The 26957-nt window shown below is 54.4% G+C and overlaps 11 protein-coding genes across 11 annotated transcripts; 7 read left to right on the forward strand and 4 right to left on the reverse strand.

Annotated features, from left to right (window-relative positions):
• Positions 1-664: 664 nt before the first annotated feature.
• Positions 665-2834, forward strand: AB675_7173 (uncharacterized protein; the record flags this gene model as incomplete). The annotated part of the gene is made up of 4 exons (XM_018147521.1): positions 665-2205; positions 2250-2308; positions 2359-2433; positions 2479-2834. 4 exons carry the CDS (start codon positions 665-667, stop codon positions 2832-2834), a joined length of 2031 nt encoding a protein of 676 aa, XP_018003523.1.
• A 1640-nt stretch (positions 2835-4474) lies between these two features.
• Positions 4475-5065, reverse strand: AB675_7174 (uncharacterized protein; the record flags this gene model as incomplete). The annotated part of the gene is made up of 1 exon (XM_018147522.1): positions 4475-5065. The coding sequence occupies one exon, from the start codon at positions 5063-5065 to the stop codon at positions 4475-4477; it is 591 nt and encodes a 196-aa protein (XP_018003314.1).
• An 82-nt stretch (positions 5066-5147) lies between these two features.
• Positions 5148-5814, forward strand: AB675_7175 (uncharacterized protein; the record flags this gene model as incomplete). The annotated part of the gene is made up of 2 exons (XM_018147523.1): positions 5148-5646; positions 5687-5814. The coding sequence occupies 2 exons, from the start codon at positions 5148-5150 to the stop codon at positions 5812-5814; spliced, it is 627 nt and encodes a 208-aa protein (XP_018003131.1).
• A 798-nt stretch (positions 5815-6612) lies between these two features.
• AB675_7176 (uncharacterized protein) lies at positions 6613-7605 on the reverse strand (the record flags this gene model as incomplete). Its single annotated transcript, XM_018147524.1, has 2 exons — positions 6613-6768; positions 7414-7605. The coding sequence occupies 2 exons, from the start codon at positions 7603-7605 to the stop codon at positions 6613-6615; spliced, it is 348 nt and encodes a 115-aa protein (XP_018003403.1).
• Positions 7606-10381: 2776 nt separating this feature from the next.
• AB675_7177 (uncharacterized protein) lies at positions 10382-13300 on the forward strand (the record flags this gene model as incomplete). The annotated part of the gene is made up of 6 exons (XM_018147525.1): positions 10382-10793; positions 10853-11924; positions 11985-12052; positions 12087-12140; positions 12206-12823; positions 12870-13300. 6 exons carry the CDS (start codon positions 10382-10384, stop codon positions 13298-13300), a joined length of 2655 nt encoding a protein of 884 aa, XP_018003203.1.
• A 334-nt stretch (positions 13301-13634) lies between these two features.
• Positions 13635-15384, forward strand: AB675_7178 (Fumitremorgin C synthase; the record flags this gene model as incomplete). The annotated part of the gene is made up of 2 exons (XM_018147526.1): positions 13635-13767; positions 13826-15384. 2 exons carry the CDS (start codon positions 13635-13637, stop codon positions 15382-15384), a joined length of 1692 nt encoding a protein of 563 aa, XP_018003525.1.
• A 1187-nt stretch (positions 15385-16571) lies between these two features.
• AB675_7179 (Endo-1,4-beta-xylanase C) lies at positions 16572-17911 on the forward strand (the record flags this gene model as incomplete). The annotated part of the gene is made up of 2 exons (XM_018147527.1): positions 16572-17408; positions 17456-17911. The coding sequence occupies 2 exons, from the start codon at positions 16572-16574 to the stop codon at positions 17909-17911; spliced, it is 1293 nt and encodes a 430-aa protein (XP_018003330.1).
• Positions 17912-18172: 261 nt separating this feature from the next.
• On the reverse strand, positions 18173-19015 carry AB675_7180 (NADPH-dependent 1-acyldihydroxyacetone phosphate; the record flags this gene model as incomplete). The annotated part of the gene is made up of 1 exon (XM_018147529.1): positions 18173-19015. The coding sequence occupies one exon, from the start codon at positions 19013-19015 to the stop codon at positions 18173-18175; it is 843 nt and encodes a 280-aa protein (XP_018003338.1).
• Positions 19016-19559: 544 nt separating this feature from the next.
• On the forward strand, positions 19560-21107 carry AB675_7181 (uncharacterized protein; the record flags this gene model as incomplete). Its single annotated transcript, XM_018147530.1, has 1 exon — positions 19560-21107. One exon carries the CDS (start codon positions 19560-19562, stop codon positions 21105-21107), a length of 1548 nt encoding a protein of 515 aa, XP_018003538.1.
• Positions 21108-22177: 1070 nt separating this feature from the next.
• Positions 22178-24070, forward strand: AB675_7182 (uncharacterized protein; the record flags this gene model as incomplete). Its single annotated transcript, XM_018147531.1, has 1 exon — positions 22178-24070. One exon carries the CDS (start codon positions 22178-22180, stop codon positions 24068-24070), a length of 1893 nt encoding a protein of 630 aa, XP_018003476.1.
• Positions 24071-24632: 562 nt separating this feature from the next.
• AB675_7183 (putative hydrolase) lies at positions 24633-26159 on the reverse strand (the record flags this gene model as incomplete). The annotated part of the gene is made up of 1 exon (XM_018147532.1): positions 24633-26159. One exon carries the CDS (start codon positions 26157-26159, stop codon positions 24633-24635), a length of 1527 nt encoding a protein of 508 aa, XP_018003147.1.
• Positions 26160-26957: the final 798 nt, after the last annotated feature.

The raw sequence follows: 26957 nt of genomic DNA on the forward strand, positions 1-26957 counted from the left end.
CCGAGTCCGCCGGGCTTGGGGCTTGGGTGGAGGCCCTGCGCTCCGCAGAGGCTGAACAGCGAAACGCCTTTCCGAGCTTCGCTGAATGCCTTCATTCCATCTTCGTGGCATCGAGGCGTCATCGTAGTCTAGTGCCGGACTCGTCGAGACGCGTGCCATGATATGCTCGTAGGTACGACTGAGGTTGTATACTGTGTAAGAGGAGGCGGGCGTTGTATTGTATCTGTCGGATTCCACTCTGGGCTATGTGCTAGGCAACCAGGCGACTCTTTCCGGGCGGCAGCAGCCACACCTGGAAGGACCATCGCCGCCACCCCCGCAGTTGTCATCCACTCCAGTCGACTCGAATGTTGATCGTTCATCATCTTCCGCCCTTCACACCTTCACACCCAAACAACTTCACGACGTTGTGACCTTCGACGACCTCTATAGTCTCCACGAAATAGACACGCTCGCTTTACTCCTCTCTGTGCTCGCGTTCAAGCGTTCTTCTTGACCTCGTCTACCACATCCCCTGACTCGTGCCTCGTCCGTCTCGATCGGACTTAACGACTTTCCATGTGCTCGTATGCACATCGCATCATCTTATCCTCAAAACATCCTTAGAAGACTGCAAGATCGATAGAGTACTATGACCGGTGGTATACGGTAGCATAGCAGAGAGATGGCGTCCGACGAGTACTACCAGCTATGCCTACCCATCCTTGAAGACGACACGATCGACGATGACGAGAAGACCGAACGTTTGGAGGAATTGCTGAGCAAGGAAACCGGCCTGCGAGGCGCTCCTCTGGAGAATACCATACTATCAGTCCTATGGCGGCGACGAAATGGGGGAGAAGCAACTGATCAGCCACTCCGGCACACCGTCATCCGCAAGGCCTCGCCGGCGCCATGGCAGATGAACCGTGCTCCGACTCCAGTCGGCTCTCCTCCGCCAGCAGCATCCAGTCCGGCTCCCAGCCACGGCTTCATGCAAAGTCGACCCAGCTTTTCCCGGCAGAAGTCAGCCATCTCTTCACCGTTTCACTCTCCGAAGCCTTCTCCACGACTTGCCCTTGCCCATCCGATTCCTCACAGCCCAAGCCTGAATGCGTACGAGTTCTCCGATGCAAGTCCAGCGCCCGATATCTACGGAGACTACGGCAGCGAGAATGTCGACTGGCTGCTACAAGATGAGACGGCGAGCAATGCTTCATCCACTGCTCTCAGTGCTGTCGCAGCCGAGTGGATGCCGCATCCCGACATGAGCCCATACGATATACTCAGATCAGTCCTCGGAGACAAGAAAACGGATGACGAGATCGAAGCTGCGCTGAATGAGAATTCATTCGATCTGGGAGCAACAATCGCAGCGCTGCTGGGCACAGAAGAAGCACAAGTCACTGCTATTCCGCAAAATGTCATGGTGGGGAAGAACATGGTCATGCCGCAAAGGCCGGTCACGCCCAACACGTCTAAGAGCCCTATTGTCTGCAAATACTGGCTCGCCTCCGGGTCGTGTCTGAGAGCAGACTGCAGGTTTGCCCACGACACAAGCGGATACCTTTGCAAATACTTCATGCAGGGCCAGTGTTTAGCAGGAGACGCTTGTCAATTCTCGCATGATCCTTCGCTGCTCATCAATCAGCTGTCGCTATCGAGTTCGCCTGCGCCGCAACAGTTTCAGCCCGCGGATTTCGATCAGTCCTTCCCTTCCCTTGCCGTAACGCCGCCGCGTTCTTCGCTATCGCCGGCCGCAAATGGATTCGTGCCCGCATCACAGCGGAGTCGTGGCGGAGGCTATTTGTCGACATCTCGACCTCAATCCAGACCGAGCTCACGACATCAGAACAGGCCCGAGACGCCATCGACGCTATCGATGGACGATGACTCTTTTCCGACATTAGGTTCGGCCAGGCGCACAACGAAACATCACGGCACGCGATCTCGACATGGCGCTGCGGAGAAAGAGCCGTCGTCGCTCGCAGATGTCGTGAGAATGTCTCCTTCTCCAACGCCACCGACTCAGCCGAAGAAGATGGAGATTGCAGGCGCACGAAAGATTCGAACCTATGGCGGCAACGACAGCGTGGCAGCTCGCCGCATTCCGGAGCCACAACACATCCCCTGGCTCGAGACGGGCGCCAAAGCAAATGCGCAGTATCTGAAATATCGTGCTGAAGCCATCAAGCATGGCAGTGTGCGGAATAAGTTTCTCCAAAGGTACCTCCATTCGCTGCCCAATTTTCAAGTACTGACAAGCACAGTGCTGCTCAAGCATGGAACCGCAACGATGCCCGGGCTGCCAAAGCGCTCTCCCTGCGCGGTCAAGCTGAGAACGAAGCGATGCGAAAGGCACATCGAGAAGCTGCCAAGCACTCTACGAGGAGCGGAACAAGCACTTACAGAACGGCGGCTTGAACGATGAAGAGCTATATGTTGATCTACATGGTAAGACTGGCTCTACACTCGCATTAGTCGCGCTGACAAGTGCAGGCCTTCATCCAGAAGAAGCAGTTTCGTACCTTGATGCGATTCTGCAACAACACGCCAACTCGTCACGGAAAGTCATATACGCTATCACCGGGACAGGCCATCACAGCAAGAATGGCAAAGACAAGGTCGGCAAGGGCGTACGCGGGTGGCTAAACGAGGGCGGCTGGAGCTTCCGCGAGTTCAGTGTGCCTGGCGAGAGAGGCGGGTATGTTGGCGGCGTGCTGGGTATCGATGTAAGCAGCGGTGCACTACGCGCTGGCCGAGAAGACGAGGAGAAGGAGGCGTTGGGTGGAGATATCATCATCGGCGATGGCAAAGTCAGGGTCTTGAAGAGAGAAGAGGTGGGCTTGAGCTGACATACGGTGTGAGCATTGTGCCGGCTCGATTGTCGAGGTCGCTTCCGCGGAGTCCTCGACGGAATATAAATGCTTGAGACAGCTCTCAATCCATTCACCTCCCTCTTCCGATCTGTGCGTCTCGAATACACACCTGTCCAGACCTGTATAACTTATGTGACCTAACTTGCGATGTCTTAAGATCCACACATGAAGCTCAGAACGCCCTCAGCAATCATCGTGTCAGAGTGAAGTCGTAATTCAGCTCATTTGCCGATATCAATGCACGTCGAGACAATCTAGGTCACATGATTTTCGAGTTGGGGTAAGTCTTGGCTGCGAGGTCGACGCGTTGATTCCCAGATTTCGAAACTCTTGCACGTTTCGACGTACGACTTTCAACAGTGACAAGAAGCTCCTGTCTGTCTTAGCGACGCGACGCTTTGGGCCTCGGTACGTTACTACAGAGTTGCAGTGAAGACAGGCCAGGCTTCCGCGGTCTCCTCTGTTCAACAGGGCCCTCTGCCACGATCTCGAGGACTTGAAGATCCTTCTGTCTAATTTTGAAGGCAGCATCACGGAGCTGCAACGTCCACAATGGAGCCGATGTCACGCCGGACTACGAGAACAGAAATGCCGCTGCTAACACGCACAGGATGCTACGTCGACAGAGCACCGGCTTCGACATCAGCCAGCGCGCCAAAGGCACCGGATATTCGCGCTGTCATCCCTCGCATAACCACGTTCTGGGCTGAACGCTATTTGGGCGACAAACTTTCTTCCAACGGCGTATCACCGAGCCAACAAGGGTGACAGCTGCCAAAGCAGTGACAGCATACCGCGCATCCTAACATAAGCAACCCTTTACCCTGCCGAGCAGAATAGCGACCCCGAGACTGCCGTCGAGACGAGCTGCCCGTACTCTTGCCATACGATGTTCTGGCTCGACTGCGCCTGACTTTTCACGCTGCCCAGTATCGGGAGCATTCGACAGAATGGCTTCGTCGCTCGTGCGGGAAAGCGCGTGCGTGATGGGCACTCGGCCGTGGTATAACGACCACACACAGGTCCCTGAGCGTGCAGGTGCTGGCCATCGAATTGCCTCCGACATGACAGCGAGCAGCGCGTGCTTCCTGAACCTTGTACTCCATTGCAAAATGCCGTCGACCAACGCAGCCTCGTATACTTCTAGCCGACTCCATCTTTCGTCTGCCTGTCAGAGTACGCGAGAATGCACATCTTTCAAGGTAGGTAGGTCTACAGGAGACAACAAGAATGGCAAACACGCGTTCACTCTGCTATATCATCTGAGAGTTGGGTTGCGAGTGAAGCAGAGCCGCCAGTCACTCTTTCGGGCACCCTTTTGCCTAACACTCCTTTGGTCCTTTTTGTTTTCCATAGGTAAGCATGAGGTCCGGTACGGTTCTACCGGTCCTCCTGGCCGGCGTCAGCGCTCGTTTTCACCAACGCGGCCCTCATCAATTGCATCCTCGCGACACATGTCCTGCGGTTCCGATCACTACGGTCGAGGTCCAGCCTGTATTTTACAGTGAATATTTACCATACAATACTATCGTGGATCCCTTCCGCAACGGCCATCCTGTCACGATTTCTAATGCACCAACGACTCTCATTACCAGCACCTTCCTGAGCTACACGATCTATCCCAGCGCCACCGCTGGACAATCCGCTTCGAACAATGTTGGACCTGGCGCCGCCTCAACTACCACGACCACGACAGAGTCTACGACCACACCACCCAGCTCGACTACGACCTCCTTCGTGACCGCACCCTTCGCGAATTCGAGTACAACCTTTGACTGCGCCCAAGCTTCGTTTCCTGGCGAGTCTGGCTGCGGTGTAGCACCGATTCTCACTAGCACCAGCACCAGCACCACCTTCGACTGCGCGCTAGCCTCTTTCCCGGGTGAGTCAGGATGTGGAGCGGCTCCGATATTGTCGAGCACCACTACAACAACCGTTTCTGGCGATATCAACCAGCCGACGCTTATTGTCACTTCCAGCTCCTCTGCCGCCAGCTCCCCGGCTTCGACTCCATCGTCTGCCGGCAGCTCTGAGCTGTCTTCCAGCGGAGCCGCCTCATCTGTGGGCAGCTCTGCCTCGTCTAGCGAATCGTTCCTGAGCAGCATAAGCTCACCATCGACCACGAGCGCCAGCACCATTACCGCGTCGGCAAGCACTGCTACCGCTTCAGCCAGCACCGTCACCGTTTCCGCAGGCACATCAGTCATCGTTGACGCTCTCAGTATTGGCCAAGGTCTGCCTGCTGGACCAGTGACAGATCTAGCAAGCAACACTTTCGTCTTCCTTGCCATGACGACATCGGCACCGCAGGCGAAGCGCGCGATCGTCAAGCGCCAGCAGATCAGTGCCGGTGGAAGCGCTTCAGCGGCTGCCGTCGTCGACTTGAACAGCCTTGTACCATCGGCTACGCCTTTGGGAGGGCCGGGCCCCGATAACTGTGACGCCTCCACGCCACTGAATTTGATTGATGGTGTGCTCGCCGGCGTTGACTTTGTGCTCGACAAGATTCTGGGTGCCAACGTGGCGCTATTGGGCAGCGTTGGAGACACCGCCGAGGCGACAACCAACATTACCTTCAGTATCAACGACGGCATCCTGCAATGGAACTCCCCCGACAATGGCGCCGCCAGCTTCTTCAATTGTGCTGGGCAGGTGTACGCTGGGTTCCCTGACGTGGACCTGGAAGGATGTATTCCGATCACGATCGGTGCCATTGCTGGTGCCGTCTGCCAGGCGCGAGTACTTCTATCAAGAGCCTTTGATCCTACCTTCACGAACCCCGGCATATGTAAGTCTTAATTACGTATTGGTAGAGCGTTACTGACCAGCTGACAGTGTTGCCTACGCTCTCGACGACTGGGCTCGCACTGCCGTCTCCGACTTTGAGCAGTATCAGCCTTTCATTGCCCGCCACGAGCCTCCCCAGTCTATCGCTGCCAAGTGCGAGCCTGCCTAGCGTCTCTCTGCCTAGCATCTCTCTGCCTAGCGTCTCTCTGCCTAGCATCTCTCTGCCTAGCATCTCTCTGCCGACTATCAGCACGAGTACCATCAGCATTGGTCTCAATACACCATCCGTCTCACTGCCGTCCATCACACCAAGCTTGACCGACCTGCCAACACAATTGCTTCCCAGCAGCTTGTCAAGCGTTTCCATCAGCCTTCCGAGTCTCTCCGTCAACCTGCCCAGCATCGACACTTCGATCAGCCTGCCTGAAGTCTCCACTAGTCTGAGTCTCCCGTCGCTCTCGCTGCCAAGCTTGAGCATCTCTGAGCCATCCCTGAGCTTGAGCTTGAGCGTGGGCTTGCCGACGCTTGACACATCAATCAGCCTTCCCAGCCTTTCGAGCATCGCGCTTCCGACACTACCCTCGGTCTCCCTCAGTCTGAGCCTGCCTGCGATCGACACGTCACTGGGCCTGTCCAGCTCAAGCCTCGCAGTCCCGACACTGCCCTCCTTGAGCTTAAGCCTGAGTCTACCCTCAATCGACACGTCCATAGGTCTCCCCAGCCTGACGCTCTCGACTCCGACTCTGCCATCTCTGGGTCTCTCGAGCTTGCCGACTATCTCGCCCACTTCCACGCCTTTGCCTCAGCTTACCTACCAATGTCAAAATCTGGCAGGCACGGTCGGCGTGGATTTCAGCATCCGAGTACCTTCGTGTCAGGTCAGCCTTGGAGACCTCCTGTTGACCAACCAGGAACTGTCCAACTGCTTCGGCGAGATCACCGCTAGCACGACTGGCGACCAGCTCATTCAATGCTTGGTCGACGCTCTCTTGTTGTTCCCAACGAGCTCCCTCAGGACATCTGGTCTGGCGACTCCGTCGATCTCGATTCCATCCCTTTCACTTCCTTCGATTTCGGTTTCGGTTTCGGTCCCATCTGTTTCGCTTTCTGTGTTGGCACCTAGCTTGAGCCTGTCAGTCCCCAGCTTGAGCCTGTCAGTCCCCAGCTTGAGCCTGTCAGTCCCCAGTCTGAGCTTGTCGGTTCCTAGCGTGTCGGTACCTAGCTTGTCGATCCCTAGTGTGTCGGTCCCCAGTGTGTCGCTTCCCAGCCTATCAGTCCCCAGCCTGAGCCTATCGGTCACAGCAACGACAGCCTCCGCGAGCCCCATTCCGACCTGCCCCACCGGAAACATCGGGACTGTGCTCACCTCGGGTACCAGTGTCTATCTCCTCTGCCCCAACACTGACGTGACGGATCCGAACCAAATTCTTGTTACACCCACTCCTGGCCAGGCAGTCACACCACAGATCTGTGCAGACCTTTGCTCTGCAAACCCGAGTTGCAAATCTGCGGTATACTATCCCGGCGGTTCAGATACCTGCTTCCTGAAGACCACAAGCTTCGAGGCTGCCTTCTCCAGGCAGATCACTGATGCGGTGTTCTGTCTAAATTGCCCGTCAGTCCCTCTATCGACTACACCCTTGGTTTCCCCATCGACCACCGGCCTCAGTCTATCGATCCCCAGCCTGAGTCTATCGGCCCCCAGCCTAAGTCTGTCAGCTCCTAGCTTGAGTCTGTCGATTCCTAGCCTCAGCTTATCGGTGCCTACCTTGTCGGTCCCAACAGTCTCGATACCGTCACTATCATTGCCGGTGCCATCAGTATCGCTGCCATCGCTTTCGGCATCGGTCCCGTCGCTCTCTGTGTCGATCCCATCGCTGTCATTGCCGACTTTGTCAGTGCCCACGGTCTCTCTACCGTCGCTATCGCTGTCGCAGCCGTCTCTATCGCTACCCAGCATCTCGTTACCGTCACTATCCCTGTCACTGCCAAGCTTGTCGGAGCCAACACTTTCTTTGCCGTCGCTTTCGCTGTCAGTGCCGACACTTTCTCTATCGGTACCGTCGCTTTCGCTGTCAGTGCCGACACTTTCGCTTTCGGTGCCGTCGCTCTCGCTCTCAGCGCCAACACTTTCGTTGTCAGTGCCGTCGCTTTCGCTATCAGTACCGTCGCTCTCGCTGCCATCGCTTTCGTTGTCGGTACCATCCCTCTCCCTACCATCTATCACGATACCGTCGGCCACTCTACCGTCACTTAGCCTACCGAGCATCACTGTTCCAACATCAATTGCTCTGCCAAGCAGTCTCAGTGCTGCCTGTCAAGCACTTGATGGACTCACTGGTTTGGCGCTAAGCACCCAGCTGAGCTTGTGCACGGCGAGCCTCGGTCAACTCACCAGCCTTCCTGAGGTGGCAAGTTGCTTGGTCACGCCGTATGTGGATGGCGTTGACTACGTGGCATGCCTGGTCAACGCGCTGGACCTGCCAGTCTCCTTTACTACGAGTTCTGCTACCGCGACAACTTCAATTATCTCGATTCCATCCATTCTGCCGGCATCGTGCGAAGCAATCGGCAGTCTATCGGGCGCATCCATACTCGGCCAGTTGCCCGCCTGCACGAATGATCTTGGACAGCTTGCGGGTCTCTCTTCCGTCGCAACGTGTTTAGCAACCACAGTGTTGACCACAACGCAGGGCAACAGCATTGTCAGCTGTCTACAGATCGCTCTCAATATCACTCCCACGAGCACATCAACATCGTCCGCCTCAGTCACGTCGGCTTCACTACTCCCGTCCTGCCTGGTCTCGCTTCCGGTTGCATGTAATGCTTTGTCGTCATTCAATGGCGTCTTGGCTGAGCAGCAGGTCGGGCTTTGTGCCCTTGCACTTGGAGCACTTGCTTCGACAAATGTTCAAACTGACACTTGTCTCACAACGCCAATCTCCTCGACAACAGTTGGAGCCAACATCCTCAGCTGCATCCAGACTGCCCTTCTGTGTCCGATCTCAACTACTTCGACCGCATCCACCTCGGCCTCGAGCACGGGACTTCCTGTCTGTATCGGTGCCTTGCCTGATTCCTGTACAGCACTCGCATCACGATCTGGTGCACTACTTCTGACTGGCCTCGCCACTTGCCAGGTAGATCTCGCAAGTACCTTGACAGCGATTCCAACAGGTGCAGGCTCCTGCTTGACTACAGACATCAGTCAGCTCGCCAACGGTGCACCAATCGTCACGTGTCTGGCGGCGAGTTTGTTGTGTCCGGGATCTAGTACACGAGTGCCGGTACAACGGCGTCGCTCATCCCGTTACCGACGTGCATTGCGTCACTTCCAGCATCTTGCCAGGCTCTGTCGGGCTTCAACGGCCTGTCGCTGTTATTCCCAACAATAGAGTGCCTGGACGACATCACTGAAGTTATCTCCGGCTCGGCTTTGAACACAGTCCAGACTTGCCTAAGCTCCGCCACTATCAACATACTGACTCAGGGTACCGACATCGTTAGCTGTCTATCCAGTGCTGCGCTCTGCGTCAGCGGATCGACGACTTCGGCTGGCCTTGTACCGACCACATCATTAGCTCTACCAACAGTCAGCGTTAGCCCGCTGCCCAGCTGCCTTGTCGCTCTCCCGGCGCTCTGTTCCTCCATCAGCGGTATCGGGTCCGTTGTTCTTCTGCCTCAGGTACAAGCCTGTGCCGTTGCCCTATCGCCGCTCCTTAGCGTATCTGCGTCCCTCGGCGCAGAGAACTGTCTGGCCGTGAGTGCTCTCACTGGGACCACTATCGGCACGAACATTGTGGCATGCTTGAACAATGCTGCGGTCTGTGGCGCTCAGTCGACAGGCGGTCCTACCACGATCTCAACCTCTACCACAAGGACCACAAGTGCAACGACAACTACGCCTATCGCGCTGCCGAACTGCTTGTCAGTGCTTCCCTCGGCGTGCTCGACTCTAAGTGGCGTTAGTGGCCTGGCACTTGTGCCACTGGCGCCGTTGTGCACAGCTGCTTTGGCTTTGTCTGTCGCTCCCGGCTCGGCACTCACGGCGGCCGGCACTTGCCTGAACACTAACAGCATTGGCACTCTCACGACTGGACAGTCCCTGGTGAACTGCGTTCGGGGCGCAGTTATATGCAGCTAAGTCGAAATGCGAACAGCAGTTTGGAAATTATATGTTGTACATTGGACCGAGGCGAGCATGGGCTGAGCGGTACGAACCGCCGTGATGTGTTGACGGGTTTCTCTTCGTGGTGCATATCTTGTTTAATAGCATTGGGCCGCAATTGGCTGCGACGATATGGACTTGACTTGGCTTGACTTGACTACAGCGCGTGCTTTTTGTGTGTATCTTTGTAAGCATAATACAGTATCTTTCTTTTTCTTTTTCGATATTCTGGCCGAGAAATCGCAGGCAACGTCCTGAACACAACTGCTAGGTGCTATGTCCGGGTGCTCAGGGTTGGTGCTCGGGTAAGGCTTGCTAGGAAGGATCAGGGTACATGGTTATGGTCGATGTCTGGTACGACCTTTGAAGAAGACATTCTGTCAACCTCTCCTTGGCGCCGCTGCACCTATAAGGGGACCGGCATTTAACCGAACGGCGGGCAGCCACGTTGCAGCATGCGGACCCTGAATGCCATACATTTAGGCCCCACGCCCCGCACTTCCCGCGCCTGGGGTCTTCCTATCTTCTTTCTCTATCGGAGTCCTTGTCTCGAGCATGAGTCTCGAGCATGACATCGTTCTTTGACTGGAGCGGCCATGGTCTTGATCAAGCTCGGTTTGAAGGTCTGGCAAAGCTGCTGCGCTTGCGATACCACGGCCAGGTCGAGCATCCATCACGTTATGACGAGTTGCAGCGAGATGCCATATTTGATGACGATGATGCCAATAGCGATGCGGCGACCAACAGAACGTCAACGCTCGTAAACTTCAATCCTGGCCGTCTGCGCAGAACCTTCCTCGACAGATTGGCAGAAGTAATCGCTAACGAGAAGGGTGGACGACATGTTGCCGCTACCATGATGGTGCAGGCTCAAGACAGCGTTAATGTCTTCGTTGCGAAAAATAACAAATTCCGACAGGCTGACATATCCTTCCTGGACCAGCTTGCAGCACTGCTGCGTCTTGTTGCTGGCAGTCGCGGTTAGTGATACCCATAGCACGACGGGAACTGCTGACGCTGATCCGAATATTGGACAAAGCGTTTGAGGCCGAGATTGATCAGCATACTTCTTTGTTATGGAATAGACTCCTCGAACACTACGAGATGCGAGTCCAAGGGTATGTTGTCGAACTCAGACAACTGCTCAAACTGCTCTTCCCTGGAGAAAGCCCAAGCGATCAATATCAAGCATCAGATACCCAGATTCTCATACATCTGCGTGTTCTGCGCGTGGCTATCTACACGCACTATCCCTCAACACTTGCCAGAAACCAGGCTTTAGTGGAGGGAGCTTACTCAATCTACAGAAGCTTCGTGGAAGAGGACTTTGCAGCTCTACCTTCCACCAGTTGGCAACGCTTACGAAGCTGTCTAGGCTTCCTGGGGAGACTGCAGGCGTCCTTCAAAACTTTTATCAAAGCCGCCGAGCGGCTACCGGGGTTTGAAAACGTCAAGGTTCTCGTCGTGCAGCCGCCTGCTCAGGGAAATAGCAAATCCGGGGGAGGTAAGGTAGTTGTCGCAAAATGGACCGTGCCTCGCCTTTTCGAACATATTGGATACGAATTTACCGACAAGAACGTCTCCAGTCTATTGACTGGCCCTGGCAAGAAGTCTCAGTGGACTAGAAATAAACTGCTACAGGAGTTCAACAAGCTGGGTTCATGGACTGGAGAAGTACATGCAGAACTGCAACTACTTCCATCATACCTGCAGGCCCAGGAGACTAACAACTTGGCTGCTCAGTACATAGGCTGCAGCAAGCACAGTTGCTTCCTCTGTTGGCACTTTCTGGAGCAGGTCGGTGCAATCAGGACGAGAGGATGTCATGGCAAGTTGTACAACCTCTGGGGTCTCCCAGACTTCCATGCCATAACAGCGTCGCAGACCCATGGACTTCTAGCAGCAGTCCGCCATGTCGAAAGTTTAGTCGAGAAACAGATTCTGGCAACAGACGCTCAAGGTCGGCAGCAGGCAAAGGAATCAACTCTCGGTCCGTCATCTATCGGGACAGCCCTGCCAGGTTCCGGATCAACACCGCTTACGAGACTGATAATACAGGAACACCTTGTTAACCAGAGGGCTAATTCTTCTCGCGCGCAAGACACAGGAAAGTATGTTTGAAACAGATCTCCGTTTCTCTCGTTTATGCACACGGCGACTGACGATCGCAGAGCGACCGAAGTCGAGCACGCGCCCGCCATGCCTGCAGCTGATGGTCTCAACGATGTCGAGGCGCCGCGTGCCGGACCATGCACAGAAACTGACTGCGATAGGATCACGACTCGGCGTTGTTCGCATTGTGGCGGAGCGCGGTTCTGCAGCCTTAGGTGCGAGCACCTCGGAGACTACTCGCACCTATTTCATTGCAATCGTCGAGCTATCACCAGCGCAGACTATCTCAAAAGTGACTGCCACAACGATATTTTACCAACAGATCCCGGCGCCCGCGAGGACTTTGGATTCGAGCGCTGCAGGAACAAAGCTGAAGAGAGCAACCTTCTGGGGCTTTATATCGGAGTACTCATAAGCTTCGAGATCAGCGCCGAGAAGTTACATGACTGGAGACAAGAGGGAAGTCTTCTTGGAAACATTGTGCAGCTGTTTTCCACACAACCCGAGGGCCACCGTGGTGCTTATTTCCCGTGGTTGCTTCGCAATAGCCATATTCTGGACGGGCATGGGAAAGTGGCACGGGATCTGGACGATCCTGTGAAGCATCTTGATCAGCTATACAACGAAGCAAGAGCTTTCCTTGACGCAGCGGACCAGACCAAGGAAATATGGGCCCTCACACCATTCGCGAAGCAACACTGCTGCTTTTTTCTGACCCTGATTCTTGGTCATATGCGCCCACGTCCGGACGACGTCCAGACAGATCTCTGGTACGACTTTGGCTTTGTCGTCTGCTCTGACGAGCATGACGAACAAGCACTCTGGAACTACTATGTCTGGCTCTTGCTGGGGAACAAGTTCACAATCGATTCCGACCGGAGTCTTGGATCGGAAGATCGTGGCATCCCAGAGTTGCCGACATGCTTTCGCCAACTTCTGGGCAGCCTGGGAAGCCGGATCGTTGATGGAGCTCTTCGACCATCATAGCACCTCCCTGGGCGGAGAAAGCTACGGAGCCAGTCTCGATCGCCGTTATCCAGCTTTGCGAGCGTTCCTGACGGCTCCGGGTGGAAGTGCTAGGCCTTCCACATGGCGATTGAAGCAGTTCCTAGCCATCGACAACGCAAACGTTCTGACTGTTGCGCCCGAGATTGCGAGTGCAGCGACGGAATACGGATTTCATCCGAAGCTCAGCACGAGAACGATGCTTGAGCTCCGCCACTTCTACATCCGGCTTTTCCAGCGTGGCCTACTGCCCGAAAGCTTGGATGAGGCTAGGCGAAAGGGAATCTTGCAGAGCATGGCCGACGAAAGGTACGGTGGAGAGATCAGCGAAGCGATCAAGCGCGTGCTGAGAGGTATATCCGTGGGCTAGAGAGCTTCTTGTTGTTCCCAGGTGAGTGAGATTGATCCAGCTATGGCTCCAATTTACGTTTTAGGCCTGATAAGGCCTTGTCAGGCTGCCAATCGGACTTCTTGCACCCCTCAGCGATGTCGGTGCGGCTATTTGCCTCGTATACAGATATCAGGCGTCCCTTTCCGTACGAGCTCATCGTCATGCTACGCAACAGTGGCAGCTAGGCTCGCCTTACCGGTTTGGTTCATACATATATGAGTACTACGCCTGGAACGTTCCCAAGGCCAGATCGCACCGCTCCCGGTTTGGGCGGTCAACCTCGACGTACAGTACGGCTCACTTGTTGTGGGGCATGCATACCTTCACGGCTGTTTTGGGAGCTGTGGCCCTGCTCAGCATCATCGGATATGGGCTGGCCTTTCTCGCTCAGGCTGAGAGCACTGAGGTCAGTCTGAAGGGTGCCAGACCCCTACCAGGGCCAGGAGGTAAGTTGACGAGACTCGCCAACCAGTCATGCGAACGAAAGCTAAGACAAAGGACAAGGCTATCCTATAGTTGGCAACTTACCGCAAATACCAGCGAAGCACTCCTGGCTGAAGTTCCTACAATGGGGAAAGCAATACGGCCTCTTGTATCGTCTCAATCTGGCCGGCACAACTCATGTGGTCGTCTGTTCCGAGAAGATCGCCAACGACCTTTGCCGTGAACGTGGCAACATCTACTCCGATCGACTACAGTTCCCTATGGCCACGAAACTGCTCTCTAACGACTTTCGTCCGTTATTGCTCCCGTATGGCGATACGTGGCGCGCTTTTCGGAAGTTCACGCACGGGGTCGCCAACAACTCCGCAGCTGCCACGTATGAGCCAGTCCAAGAAGAGGAAGCACTCAGGCTGGTCCACGACCTGATCGAAGAACCGTCGCGCTATGATGCTCTCCTGGAGCGCTATGCGGCGAGCATCATAATGAGCATCACCTACGGTACCACCATCTACTCGACCTCGCACCCTACCCTCAAACGCATCAAGGAGGTGAATCACCAGCTCGAGCGTGTCGCCAGTCCGGGTGCATATCTTGTCGATGCATTTCCCAGCCTCATGAAATTACCCACTTGGCTTGCGCCGTTCAAAAGCGAAGGCAATCGCCTTCATCGCGAAGAGCACTCGCTCTTTTCGAGCCTCGTCATCGATGTTGCCAATAGAGCCGCACGAGGTGACCCCAGCACTCAAGGGACTGTGACCAAGCTTTGGCTGGATACTAAGGGGAAGTATCCAGCAATGACAGATCCGCATGCACACTACACACTCGGCACGATCTTTGAAGCTGGTGCGGATACCACAGCTGCGGCTTTGATGTCTTTCATGCTCGCCATGGTGCTGTATCCGGGGAAGTTCGACAAGGTTGCTGCTGAGGTCGACTCCATCGTGCCTGATCGTCTGCCTAGCTTTGCTGATCTGCCAAAGCTTCCCTACCTGCGAGCATGCGTCAAAGAGACGCTACGTTGGCGGCCCGTCGTGGCAGGCGGTCTGCCTCATTTCCTTTCCGCCAGGAACGACGTCTACTCTTTCAACGGCACAACGTACCAGATTCCGAAATACTCAGTAATTCATCCTAACCAATGGGCCATCCATCGTGATCCAGAGGTGTACCCAGATGAGCCCGAGTCATTTCTTCCGGAGCGTTGGGTTGAGCCTGCCTTCCCCACGTATCGAGAACCTCTGACGGAATATCCCAACCTGCGCGATTACAGCTGTTTCGGCTTCGGACGTCGCATCTGTCCTGGACGAAATATTGCGGAGCGGAATTTGATGATTGCGGGCATGATGATCGTGTGGGGGTGCGAGATTCGGGCGAAAAAGACTAAGGCAGCGGGAGGAGAGGAGATCACGTTGTGGCCGCCGGAGTATGACTATACTGTGGGGTTCAATGCGTGGCCAAAGTGGTTTGATTTCGAGTTGAACGCGAGACTGGGAAGAGAGCACGTGTTGGGACGGGAATTCGAGAGAGTCTGGGGAGCGAGGATACGCGATCATGAAAGTGGAAAGGCTGGGCCGGAGGTCGATCCTGGGGCCAACGATCGGGACTGTGGTTGTGTCTTGTAGACGTCGGAAGGCTGTCCACTGTCATGCATCCTTTGCCCCCAAGCATTGGGCTTGCCAGCGTGATGACCAGGGCATCAAGACAACGGGGCGCGATTGGGTCGAAGTAGGCGTCACAAATGCTCCTGCTTTGGGTTCGACGCGGAAGTTCAGAGTTCGCATTACACGGGGTGCAGTCCTTGCTAGACTTCCGCTCCGAGAGTTCACACGCGTGAAACGTCGCCCTCAAAATGTCCTGTAGAAGTACTGGTCTTTCAGGTGTTGAAGGCAGCAAGATTGGTAAGTACCTCGTTCCAGACCCAATGAACAAGGTTGACAAGAAGAACACCAGAGAAGCTTGGTGGCATTTGATCGCCGAATTCCCCATTTTCAGCAACCCCCAGGTCTTCGTATTTAGGCTGTGTTTCAGGTCCGATGCCCCCACGAGCCCCTCCAATCTTGCTTGGCGCGGCTTCGCCCTCGGCGAACTCGCAAATCTCGAGTTTGGAAGCCGGGCACAACACCACCTGTGCCTTGTCTTCCGTATAGACTCGGGCGTTGCTCAATTGAACAGAACGACCACAGGCTCGTGGATGTGCTTGCATGAAGCAAGTCCCCACGATGTCATCAGCGCTGCGCGGCAATTATATGTTTCGTCTGTAACGTAGAACACCCAGCAAGGCTCATCTTCGTGCCTGGACCGATGGACCCTTCTTGTGTGGGCTTTAATTATGGTACAAGCACTGCGGTACCTTGCACATGGCTCAGGCTTTGCTCAGGCTTTGCGAAGCGATTCGATCGTTAAGAGTCCTGAAATCTGATCCGAACATCGCCGTGGGATGACTAGCATGGGCAAATCCCCGTCTGGAACACACCCCAGTGCTATACATGTAGACAGCCAACTTCTCGCCCCATTTCTCTTGCAACGATCTCATCTCGACACTGCACCAAGTCTACAAAGAACACGGCGATGATTTGGAGACATGCAACAACCCTGGCCAGAAGGCACTATAAATGCGCCATCGCAGTCAACAGTCTTGCGACGACAACATTCATTCACTCATACACTCGTTTCAGCAGGTCCGAGACCATTCAAGCAGAGCTTGTCCATTCTTTTGACTTTCGATTCTCTGGAGCCCGCACGCTTCTGGCATCGATACACAGCTAGCAGCAGCATGCATACTCTCAGCATCGTTCCCGTCCTTGCCGCCATGGCTCTGGCTGCTCCTTCCCCAGATCTTGCTACTCGCCAGGCATCCTCCGGCAGCATCAACACACTCTTTCAGTCTCTCGGCAAGACCTACTTTGGCACCATCACTGACCCCTATCTGCTGGGGAACGCTCAAGATACCAACGTGATCAAGGCCGATTTTGGCGCTCTCACTCCCGAGAACAGCATGAAGTGGGATTCAATCGAGCCGTCGCGTAACAACTTTCAATTCGGCAGCGCTGACTCCGTCGTCAACTTCGCCTTGTCCAATGGCAAGAAGATGCGTGGTCATACACTGCTTTGGCATAACCAATTGCCTAGCTGGGTCAGCAGCATTCGTGACCGCGATACCTTGACGTCGGTTCTACAGAACCATGTCACCACAGTTGTTTCTCACTTCAAGGGGAAGATCTATGCTTGGGATGTGGTCAACGAAATACTCAACGAAGACGGCAGCGTTCGTTCCTCCGTCTGGAGTCAGGTTCTTGGTGACGACTTTGTCAGTATTGCGTTCAAGGCTGCGAGGGCGGCAGACCCAAATGCGAAGCTGTACATCAACGACTACAATCTTGATTCGGCAAGCTATCCAAAGTTGAAGGGCATGGTCAGCAAAGTCAATCAATGGGTGTCTGAAGGTGTCCCCATCGACGGCATCGGCACGCAGACGCACCTCAACACTGGCCGAGGAGGCAGCGTGCCGGGTGCACTCAATGCGCTGGCCGCAGCGAATGTCAAGGAGATTGCTATCACGGAACTCGACATCGCTGGCGCGTCGGCTGATGACTATGTCTCCGTTGTACAGGGATGTGTCAGTCAACCGAAGTGCATCGGCATCACCGTACGTATCTTCCAGGCCTACGAAGGTTGAATGCTAACGCATGTCAGCTCTGGGGCACATCGGATGCTCATACCTGGCGATCCGGCGAGAATCCAACGCTCTTCGACAGTAGCTACCGTCCAAAGGCAGCATATGATGCCATCATTGCCAAATTGAAGTCTGACGGAGGTTCATCCGCTGGCACGTCCTCTAGTGCAGCTATCAGCAGTGTCGCCACGACGTCGACCTTGCGAACGACAACAGCGACCATATCCGTGTCCTCGACTCGTGTCGTCAAGCCTATCAGCGTCAGTAGTGCTGGCACGGGCCTCATTGCTACTCCAAGCTCACCGACTTTCACCTCAACGGAAACAGCAGCGACTGTGTCGGCGACTACAGCGGTCAAAACGTCACCAACTAGCACCACATCGCCTGATACCTCGCCCAGCGGCATCAGCTTTACCGCGATGTACTCTGGAGCGCTCGGACCGCCAACCAAATTCGTGTGCTATGCCGAGCTGTGAGCGCATTATGTGGTTGTTGGAAAGCGCTCTCCTCGGGAGTTCTGTGACATTCGATTCTTGTATCAGTATGAGATCTTATTTTGGCGAGTCGCCGACTACAATATCGATGGCGGCGTATCTTATCGATGAGGTCAGGCGGCCATCCATGTTGCTTCTGCCTCACTAGCCTGCAGTAGATGGTGGAAGAGTCTCGAAGTTTGATGCCGTCATCCCCGTGCTTTATGCAGGCACCAATATAGCTGATTGATCTACACACACGATTCAAGTCACCCGCAATCTCTCCTGCACGACATCGAGCCCCGTCATCTTCTTTATAGTGGAGTCCAGCATACCATATGGGAAGAAAGTGCCCAAGCGTGCGATCTTGGCGTTATAGCCCCTCCAGATGACGAGCGGCGGGTTCTTCTTGAGCAGATCTCCGGCAACCTCTTTAGCCCACTCGTCCGCCGCAGTGCCCATACCCGCCATCTTGTCGTTGCGCATGGCGGACTCGACCGCGTCCCTGGCTGGGTCATACATCGAATCGCTGGGCAAGGTAAGGGAAGTCAGCGTCTTTTGATTCCTGATGAGGTTCGTCGCGACGGCACCCGTCTTGAGATCGATGACCTTGATGCCGAAGGGTTCCAACTCGAGGCGCAGGCAGTCCGAGAACATGGACATGGCAGCCTTGGACGCGTTGTATGCGGACTGGAATGGCACGGCCGCCACCGCAACGACTGAGGTCTGATTGACGACCATGCCTCCCGAGTGGAGTAGGAGCGGCAGGAAGGCGCGCGTGACGGCGAGCTGAGCCCAGACGTTTACGTCAAACAGCTGCTTGGCGGAGTCGATGGATAGGTCGGTAATAGGCATACTGTAGCTTGAGCCAGCGTTGTTAACGAGGATGTCGAGCTTAGGGACGGTGCTCACGCAGGCCGCGATGGATTCAGGGGACGTGATATCCAGTGCGATCTTCTCGATGCTGGTATGAGAAAGACGTGACATTTTTGAGACGTCTCTGGCGGTGGCGTAGACGTAAAGGCCCGCTTCTGCAAAGGAAATAGCTAGAGCGGCGCCCATACCTCCGTCGGAGCAGCCAGTGATAAGTACAGTCTTCTTTGCCATTGTGACGGCCTAAACGATTTGGAATGCCCGAACTCTCTGATTTGTGAGTACCAAGCGATATGGTCCAGTGCATCCAAGCTTGTGTTGCTCAAACTGAGATCGAGAAGTGTGCAAGCCAGTTTCTCGTCTTCCACGTGCCCGTATTTGTAGTTGTGATGTACCGCGAAGTCGCGTGGATAAGGTGGCTGTTATTCCCGGAATGGAATTCCCGCGCGCTCGACCAAATCAAGAATGGCGCCCAAGGTTGAGGAGAGTATCCCCCAGCGTGTGGTATTAGTCAGCTCGAAAGCTTTTCGTTCATCTCAAACCCGATTGTATTCAGCGCGCGGTTCTCCTTGCTAGAGCACATCAAGCTTCGCCGGCAGATCAGCCCGTAATGGCTCCAGGTAGGAGGACGGGCGCCTGCTGCTGGACATGCCGTCTGCGTCGCAAGCGCTGCGATTTTGCTCAGCCCGTCTGTGGCAGCTGCCAAGATCTCAATATTGCCTGTCACGCCGGCTCACTTCGACCTCAGTGGATGGACAACGGGCCCAGACAGCAAGCGATGTCCGAATTCTTCAAGGCTAGCATCAAGCACAATGCCTCAATTCGAAGGGACAGACGCCTCCACAAGCTTGACGATGACATAGGCGTGAGCATCATGGACTTGGCCAATTTACCCAACGAGACCAGTATTTTCACGGAAGTGGCCGCGGAAGAAAGACCAGCTTCAAGCTGTACGATCAGACCTAATTCTACTGCGGCCCTGAATGGATCATGGGCACTCAGCCCACTTGCACCGCCCAGCTTCTCATCAGCCGCGAGCCGCCCGGCCGTTCCTATCCAGCTGCACCTGAGCTCTGCCATGCTCTACTTGGATCACGTCTTTCCCTTCCTGTTCCCATTCTATCAGCCGCCTCTGATCGAGACTGGACGGCAGTGGCTCTTAGGTCTCCTCTGTCAGAACGACGTCTCGTTCCATTTAGCCTCTAGCCTAAGCGCATACTTTTTCTCACTCGTCCAGAATGATGGACATACGCACGACGACTGCAGAGACATCGTATGGAACAAACTGATTGAGCAGATGGACCTCGCTCTCAGCTCGATTCAAAACAGCATCTCTGAAACACGAGGGACGCTGCTTGATAAGATTAGGGTCATGCAAGATATTGGTCAGTTTCTTGTAGTGGAAGTCATAGTTCGTACTGAAGCGGACTGGATGATCCACCTTACTCCAGCGATGTGCCTCTTTGACGAAATCTTCGCGAGACACGAGCCAAAAGGATCGCCGTCGAGTATTACTGCACTGTTACAGGCCCTGCCGTCGGGAATTCCACCACATATTGTGCATCACAAAAGCCTGCCTAACACGGCAGACCAGTCAGCTCTTATCTTCTTTGCATCTCTCTTACTCTTTGTGGACATCATCGCGAGCACTGCCTTGGGATCTACACCATCTCTACGCAAACATCACAGCCTTCTTAGCGACTTAAGGTTGGAGAATGTGGTAGGCTGTCAAACTTGGGTACTCGAAGCCATCGCCAGCACATCGGCTCTCTGTGCCTGGAAGCAGGACGCCAAAGAACGAGACAAACTTTCTTTTTTCCAGTTGATCAGGCTCGCAAACCCGATATCGACATCTCTAGAGAAAGGTCTTGCAGAGCTGGATTCCCTGCCATCCCTGACTAAACCCAGACTGAGTGCTTATTACGCCCTTGGTCACGTTGATCGCGAGCGCGTCATAGCGACGAAGATATGGGCCAACGCTGCACTCATCTATCTCTCCGTCAGCGTCTTTGGATGGCAGGTCAACAACGTCGATGTTCAGAGCAGCATCTCTCGGGTATTATCTCTGGTGGAGAACATTGACTCACCTGCACAGCTACGGTCCTTGTCGTGGCCGCTTTGCATAGTAGGTTCCATGGCATCAACAGAGCAGGAACAATCTTTCCGACGTATTGCTACCGGCCGAGGCGCATTAGATCGATTCGGGACTCTCTCCACCGCACTGTGCATCATGGAAGCGATCTGGAACTCTATAGATGTTGATAGAAGTGACTGGGAGATATCAACGGCTTTAAACGTCCTTGGCTCACCAGCACTGCTCTTTTGAGGAAGCTGAGGAACTGTGGAAGAAGAACAATAAGGCTCGTTCGCCCACGAATGCCCGGGTAGTCGACATTTTAGCAGATACCTGGGTTACTAGCTGTGTCCAGACGAAAGCTTGCCCCTCACGCATGCTGTACCTAGTAGTCGATGGCTCGGCCTATGACATCTCTGGACAAACGTTCTCGAATAGACAAGAATCGTGCACGATATGTAGTATACTCTGAGCTCACCAAAAAGTGGGCAGCTACGACTTTAATCACAATGTCAAGGCTAGTAATTGCAGTCGAGCTTAAGATTCGCTAGTGTCTTGCTGCGCGAATCCTACCACGATCATGTTGCGTCAAGACTGATGTTCATTCACTGTTTCATTGTCTACGATCATCAACAGAACGTGCGACGAACGGTGATGCAGGTCAATACTGTGCCAACTCTTGGGTATATCGATCACGACGACTCGGGCATGAATCATGCGATGTGCACGCTGGAGGTCACCATAATTCTGCAGGGCTTTAATTTTCAAGAGCTCGACAACATAAGTTGCTTTGCGTCATTGAGAAGAGGCAGACGCCATATAAGAAGCTACAGGTGATATTGGTTGCCATTTGTGGCCATGAACACGTAAGTCTCTACATGTTGGTGTGCAACCTGCAGCAAGGACTTGCCGAAAGGGCTCTCCAGGTAACATAGGAATGTTGCGCCCCAGGCGCTAATTATGGCACGTAGACATAGCTGAAGAACTTTAGCTGTCTTGTTCTTGCCGCCAAATTCCGCCCGGAAAGGTATAGGCTTTAATGGGTGGTAAGGCAATGGGGCTGGGTGGTGTGGGGATGGGTGGCAAGCCTATAAGCTACAGGCATGAGTGGGTCGTAACGACTGTGGCCCGACGCCCGTGGACCGCAGCCCAGGGTCCACAACTGAAAATGAAGAACGTCTTTGAAGAAAAAGTTATCTAATCCTCAATGTTGACTCTTTGCATCACGTATTCAGAGATCTGCATTACAAGAACATCCTTCTTGGCCATTGAGTCCATGCAAACACTTCTGGCATGCGCAAAGTGCTCCGTTCCCAAGCAACATGGGCCGCCTAGGCGTGAGCGCTTACAGCAAATCTGCGTCTTCCAGTCGCAATAACCTTGACGCGCCACTAACTAGCGTTCCCTTCGACGATTTTAATGGACGATTTGCGAACACACTCACCGTAAGCGAGCCAATCTCGAGAACCCAGACACCGGAGCCAAGTCCTGATATCACATACTCGGATCGCCATGGAATATTGCGACATGCATTATCAAAATCGGGGTCCGCGAGTAGCAAGTCCAGAACGCCTGCATGGAAATTGCTTCGATCGTGGATCACCGAAGTCATAGCGTTGTTCCTGGCGATCTGCGCGTTATTGAGCATTGTGAGCGTATTGCGCGTGTATCAAGGAAAGCCAATCGACGACCTTGATCTGCCGAGCGCTCTGACGTTGAACGGCTTGCTTGCTTTACTCGGCACGATCTTGCGCGCCGTCCTAGCGGTACCATTGGGCTCAGTCCTTGCCCAGGAGGCATGGCTATGGCTGGCTTCGAATAATAAGCGGCAGATCCCTCGCAGCAGACTCCGAGACTTGGTGGCGTCCGACTCCGCCTCGCGAGGAGAATGGGGAAGCTTTCTGTTGTTGTTCAGGTCCTGGCGACGGGCGGTGGCTTTTCTTGGAGCACTGGTCATGGTTCTTTGTCTCGCAATCGACACATTCACGCAGCAGCTGGTCGCGTCAGCAAGCACGCTCGTGACGAATTCTGCATCGGACTGGAATCCTGGGAATGTGCCCTGGAATCAACACTATGCTTCATTTCAAGGGAATCCTGCTGAGGCTGCGTTCGGACCAACACTCAACATCAAAGCTGCCGCATACGCAGGATTCTTGGCGGACAGCGTGGAAGACTATCAGGTGGCCTGCCAGACTGGCAATTGTACGTTTCCTGCGACACCGAGTGTGGCCGTTTGCGGCAGCTGTGTCCCGACAACCAACAGCATGGGCGCATGTAATGAGACGAGCTGCAGTTACAAAACATCCACCGGAACTGTGTTCGAGATGGGGCACTTCAACTCCTCCGGTCCCGGTATCGGGTTTAGCTCGCAATCAATCTTCAACAGCAGCCTCGGTTCTGCTCAGAATCTTACTGTCGCCGACTTCGAGACTATTGGAGTGCCATATCAGAGTCTTTCATCGGGCCTATACGGCTCCAACCCCACCTTCTCGTCTCAGCGCTGTCAAATATGGATGTGTGTGAACGTGTACGAGACAGTCGTCGAGAATGGCCTACAAACACAGAATACAACTGCAACGTTTAGCGACGTACCGAATACGGTGAATAGAGGGTTTTCGGGTGCCGACAACTGGACATTTGTGCTGCCAGATCAGTGGAGTCACGAGAAGTATAACGTGTCTGCGCTCGGGTGGGCTGCCCTTAGTGAACAACTTGGGACGATGTTCACAGGTACCGTCTTGTTGAATCTGGAGGGTTATTCGATATCAAGTGATGCCGTGGAAGCAATCTGGAACGGCACAACCGACATGCAGCCATGGATGGACAAGGTTACACGGAGTTTGAGCAATGCGATGCGTCTGGATTCAACGGCGGACGACCCGGCCTTCAATGGTTCGGCATATCAGCTCAGCGTTGTTGTGCGATGGGGGTGGCTCGCTCTGCCAGCAAGTTTGGTGTTGCTCTCGATCCTCCTGATTGTGATTATCATGACCAAAACGGCACGCAGTGATATCGGGTCATGGAAGGGCAGTCCGTTGGCGATGCTGCTTGTTGAGGTAGACGATGATATCAGATTGCAATCAATGAAGATCGCAGATGAGGAGGGCTGGGAATCAGTAGGGACTGGTGTGGAGAGTCGTCTTGCTGAGCAGAGGGTGGCATTGCAAAGAGCAGGTGATGGGAGATATCGCCTCGGAAGCCTTCGCAGGAGCTGAGAGTAGGTAATGAAAACATCAATTTCATCTCCAGTTCTCTGTGTTCGCCATCACCGTCACGAAGACATCAATATCTCTCAGATTTCTGAGGCTATTTGTTCTCACTTCCCAGCGTATGTTCTTCGTACGGCAGCCATGACGCCAAATTTACCAGACTATGTGCATCAGAACACCACCAAAGACAAGTAGAACGCAGGCGAAGATTCAAAGCAGAGAATCGCAGACGCCTGGGATGAAAGGTGACATTGGTGTAGCCAATGTGCAAAGATGCGAGCACTATTTGAATAGAATGCGAGGCAGTTCTAAGATTGTTCGACTTGGACTTTAAATGATTTCCTAACATCGGGGAAATACCTGGACTAATTGAATGAAGGACGGACGGATCATCAGGGCAAGTTACCGGGGACTGGGTTGGGCATTCTCTTCCGCAAGGGGTGTAAGAAACCATCAGAGAAAACATGCAAGGAACATTATCCAGTACTCAACACGGGAAAGCACCGCTGGAAGAGTCAGAACAGGATGCAAAGTTCGTCTTAAACCTCGGAAGAAGAAGCCTACAGTTTTAAAGCCCACCACCAGGGTTCTGCGCAACATCCTGCACTATCGTCCCCTTATCTGGCACCGTCAAGTTAACTAAATACGCATCTGTTAGCTTCGTGATCTCCGGGCTCCCAGGCCCATAGCTAGTATGCCCGTCCCCACTGCGCACAACCATAACCGCCGACGGGATCTGCTTGATCAATGTCTGTGCGCCCGAAAGTGGCGTCGCCGGATCATGCGTGCTTTGCAGCAACAAGATCGGCGGCGCGCGGCTCATCGCCGCTGGGTCGAGCTCATGCTGAGGATTCGTAGGCTTGAAAGGCCAGTTGATGCATGTGGTTGCCCACTGCAGCGCCATGCCAGATCCCAGAGTCAACGGGAACATAGATTTCCCGAGCAGGGTGCGCGCTTGGTGTTCTTCAATAGTGTTGACATCCATGTGCCAGTCCAGGCACCCGATCGCGAGATTGGAGAATTCGAGAGCTGCGGTAGTGTTTTCGCGATTCTTCGGGGCGGGGTTTGCAAGCTGGGTCGCGTTACCATCCATTGCCTCTTTGATATTCTGAGAGACACCCTCCCAATCGAGGGCTGGGAAGTAATTTTCAAGGTTGAAGATGATGTCGTAGCCGGTTACGTTGGGCTTGCAAGTATACTCCCCAGCGTGCGAGGGACCGCAGCCGGGAGCTGGAATCGGGTGCTTGTTCGCGTTCTCGATCATGTCTGTCCAGGCTTTCACGGCGCCGCCAGTGGCGTTGTGGAATGCGCAGGTTGAGTTGTTATCGCACCAGTCCAGGAGGCGACGGACTTCGTCTTCCATTGCATAGTTGTCGTCGACGAACATCTCAATCGCAGATTGGCCGTGGTCGAGGTTGCCGTCCAATACCATTGCGCGTATCTTGTCCGGGAAGAGCTCAGCGTATTGGGAGCCGAGCTGTGTGCCGTAGGAATAGCCCAGGTAGTTCATCTTCTCTTCTCCGAGGGCTTGACGAATAGCATCCAGATCCTTCGCCGCGCTCATTGTGTCCACGTATCCGAGGAGTGGTCCAGTCATGTTCAAGCAAGAGGAACCGAGGCGCTTGTTGAATGCCGTCACAGTATCAAAGGAGGCCTGATCATCGGTGAAATACGACGGAGTCTCCATCCAAATCTCAGGATCACATTTCACGGCTGACGTCTGACCCACACCGCGAGGCTCAGGACAGATGATGTCAAAGTGCGACAAGATGGCATCGGTCCAGGCTCCATTAGGATCAGCGGCAGCGATACACATGCCTGAAGCAGGGCCGCCGGGACCGCCAGGGTTCACGAAGAGGCTACCGATGCGAGTGCTGCTGTTCGTGGGGAAGCGCGTGATGTCGAGGAGTACCGTATCGCTGGCAGCGCTGTTGTCCCAGTCCATGGGGACCTTGAGAACGCCGCATTGGAGACCAGGGTACTTCCTCGCGTTACATTCTTGCCAGTCGATGTTGTAGGAGGGTTGTGCAATGGGGGAGGCGGTTGCAGCGGTCAGTAAAAGGGCGGCAGCAATGCCAGGCTTTGAAGGTGCCATGTTGGAGGATTTGAAGTCAGGAATTCAGGAGCTGATAGGGTCGGAGTCATGCAGTATTGGCCTACGGGCCTTTGCGGCGGGACGCTCAACTTAAGAGCTTCAAAGTCGAGCAAGACTTCAACCTCGGGTTGCAGCAGCTTACCTCAATCCGCAGCCTTGCGCTCGAGGAGCACCGAGCTGAGAAGCCACATGGTCCGCGGGGAACGCCACGTGAATGACTGCTCGGGGTTTCGAGGCACCGACAGGGACCCCCAAAGGCGCACCGACAAGGACATCAAGAGGGCACCAGGACGGGCGTCGGAAGGCTCAGCAGCTCATAATGCACTGGCTGTGGTCCAGCAATAGCTTGCTGAACCTCCTCGACGGTGAGCTGAGGCAGGAATGAAAAGTTGGAAAAGCGGGTCCAGCATCTCGATGGGTTGGAGAAATTGCCCATGTCCGAATCTCGGGCGAACAGCAAAAGCTTTGACACCTTGGCACTGGGCCCTCTTGGCATTGAAGTCCGAGGACCCCTAGCTTCTTCTCCCGCAGTCAATGCTGCACAAGCACAATTGAGTGCTTCATCTCAACGCAGCACACGCGTTGGCGCTATGCAGTATCGAGTTCGTCAGGAGTGAGGAGTCTACCGTCTTATGTCTCCCGCAACGGTGTCTGTCATCCGACTTTTCACGATCCGCTGAATATATATGGGCTACTCACTTCTTTGCTTAGGCTTAGGGTTAGGGTTAGGGTTAGGCTTAGGGTTAGGGTTAGGGTTAGGGTTAGGGTTAGGGTTAGGGTTAGGGTTAGGGTTAGGGT

The sequence above is a fragment of the Cyphellophora attinorum genome (assembly GCF_001299255.1).
Source record: "Cyphellophora attinorum strain CBS 131958 chromosome Unknown Contig5, whole genome shotgun sequence".
Classification (NCBI taxonomy): Eukaryota; Fungi; Ascomycota; class Eurotiomycetes; order Chaetothyriales; family Cyphellophoraceae; genus Cyphellophora; species Cyphellophora attinorum.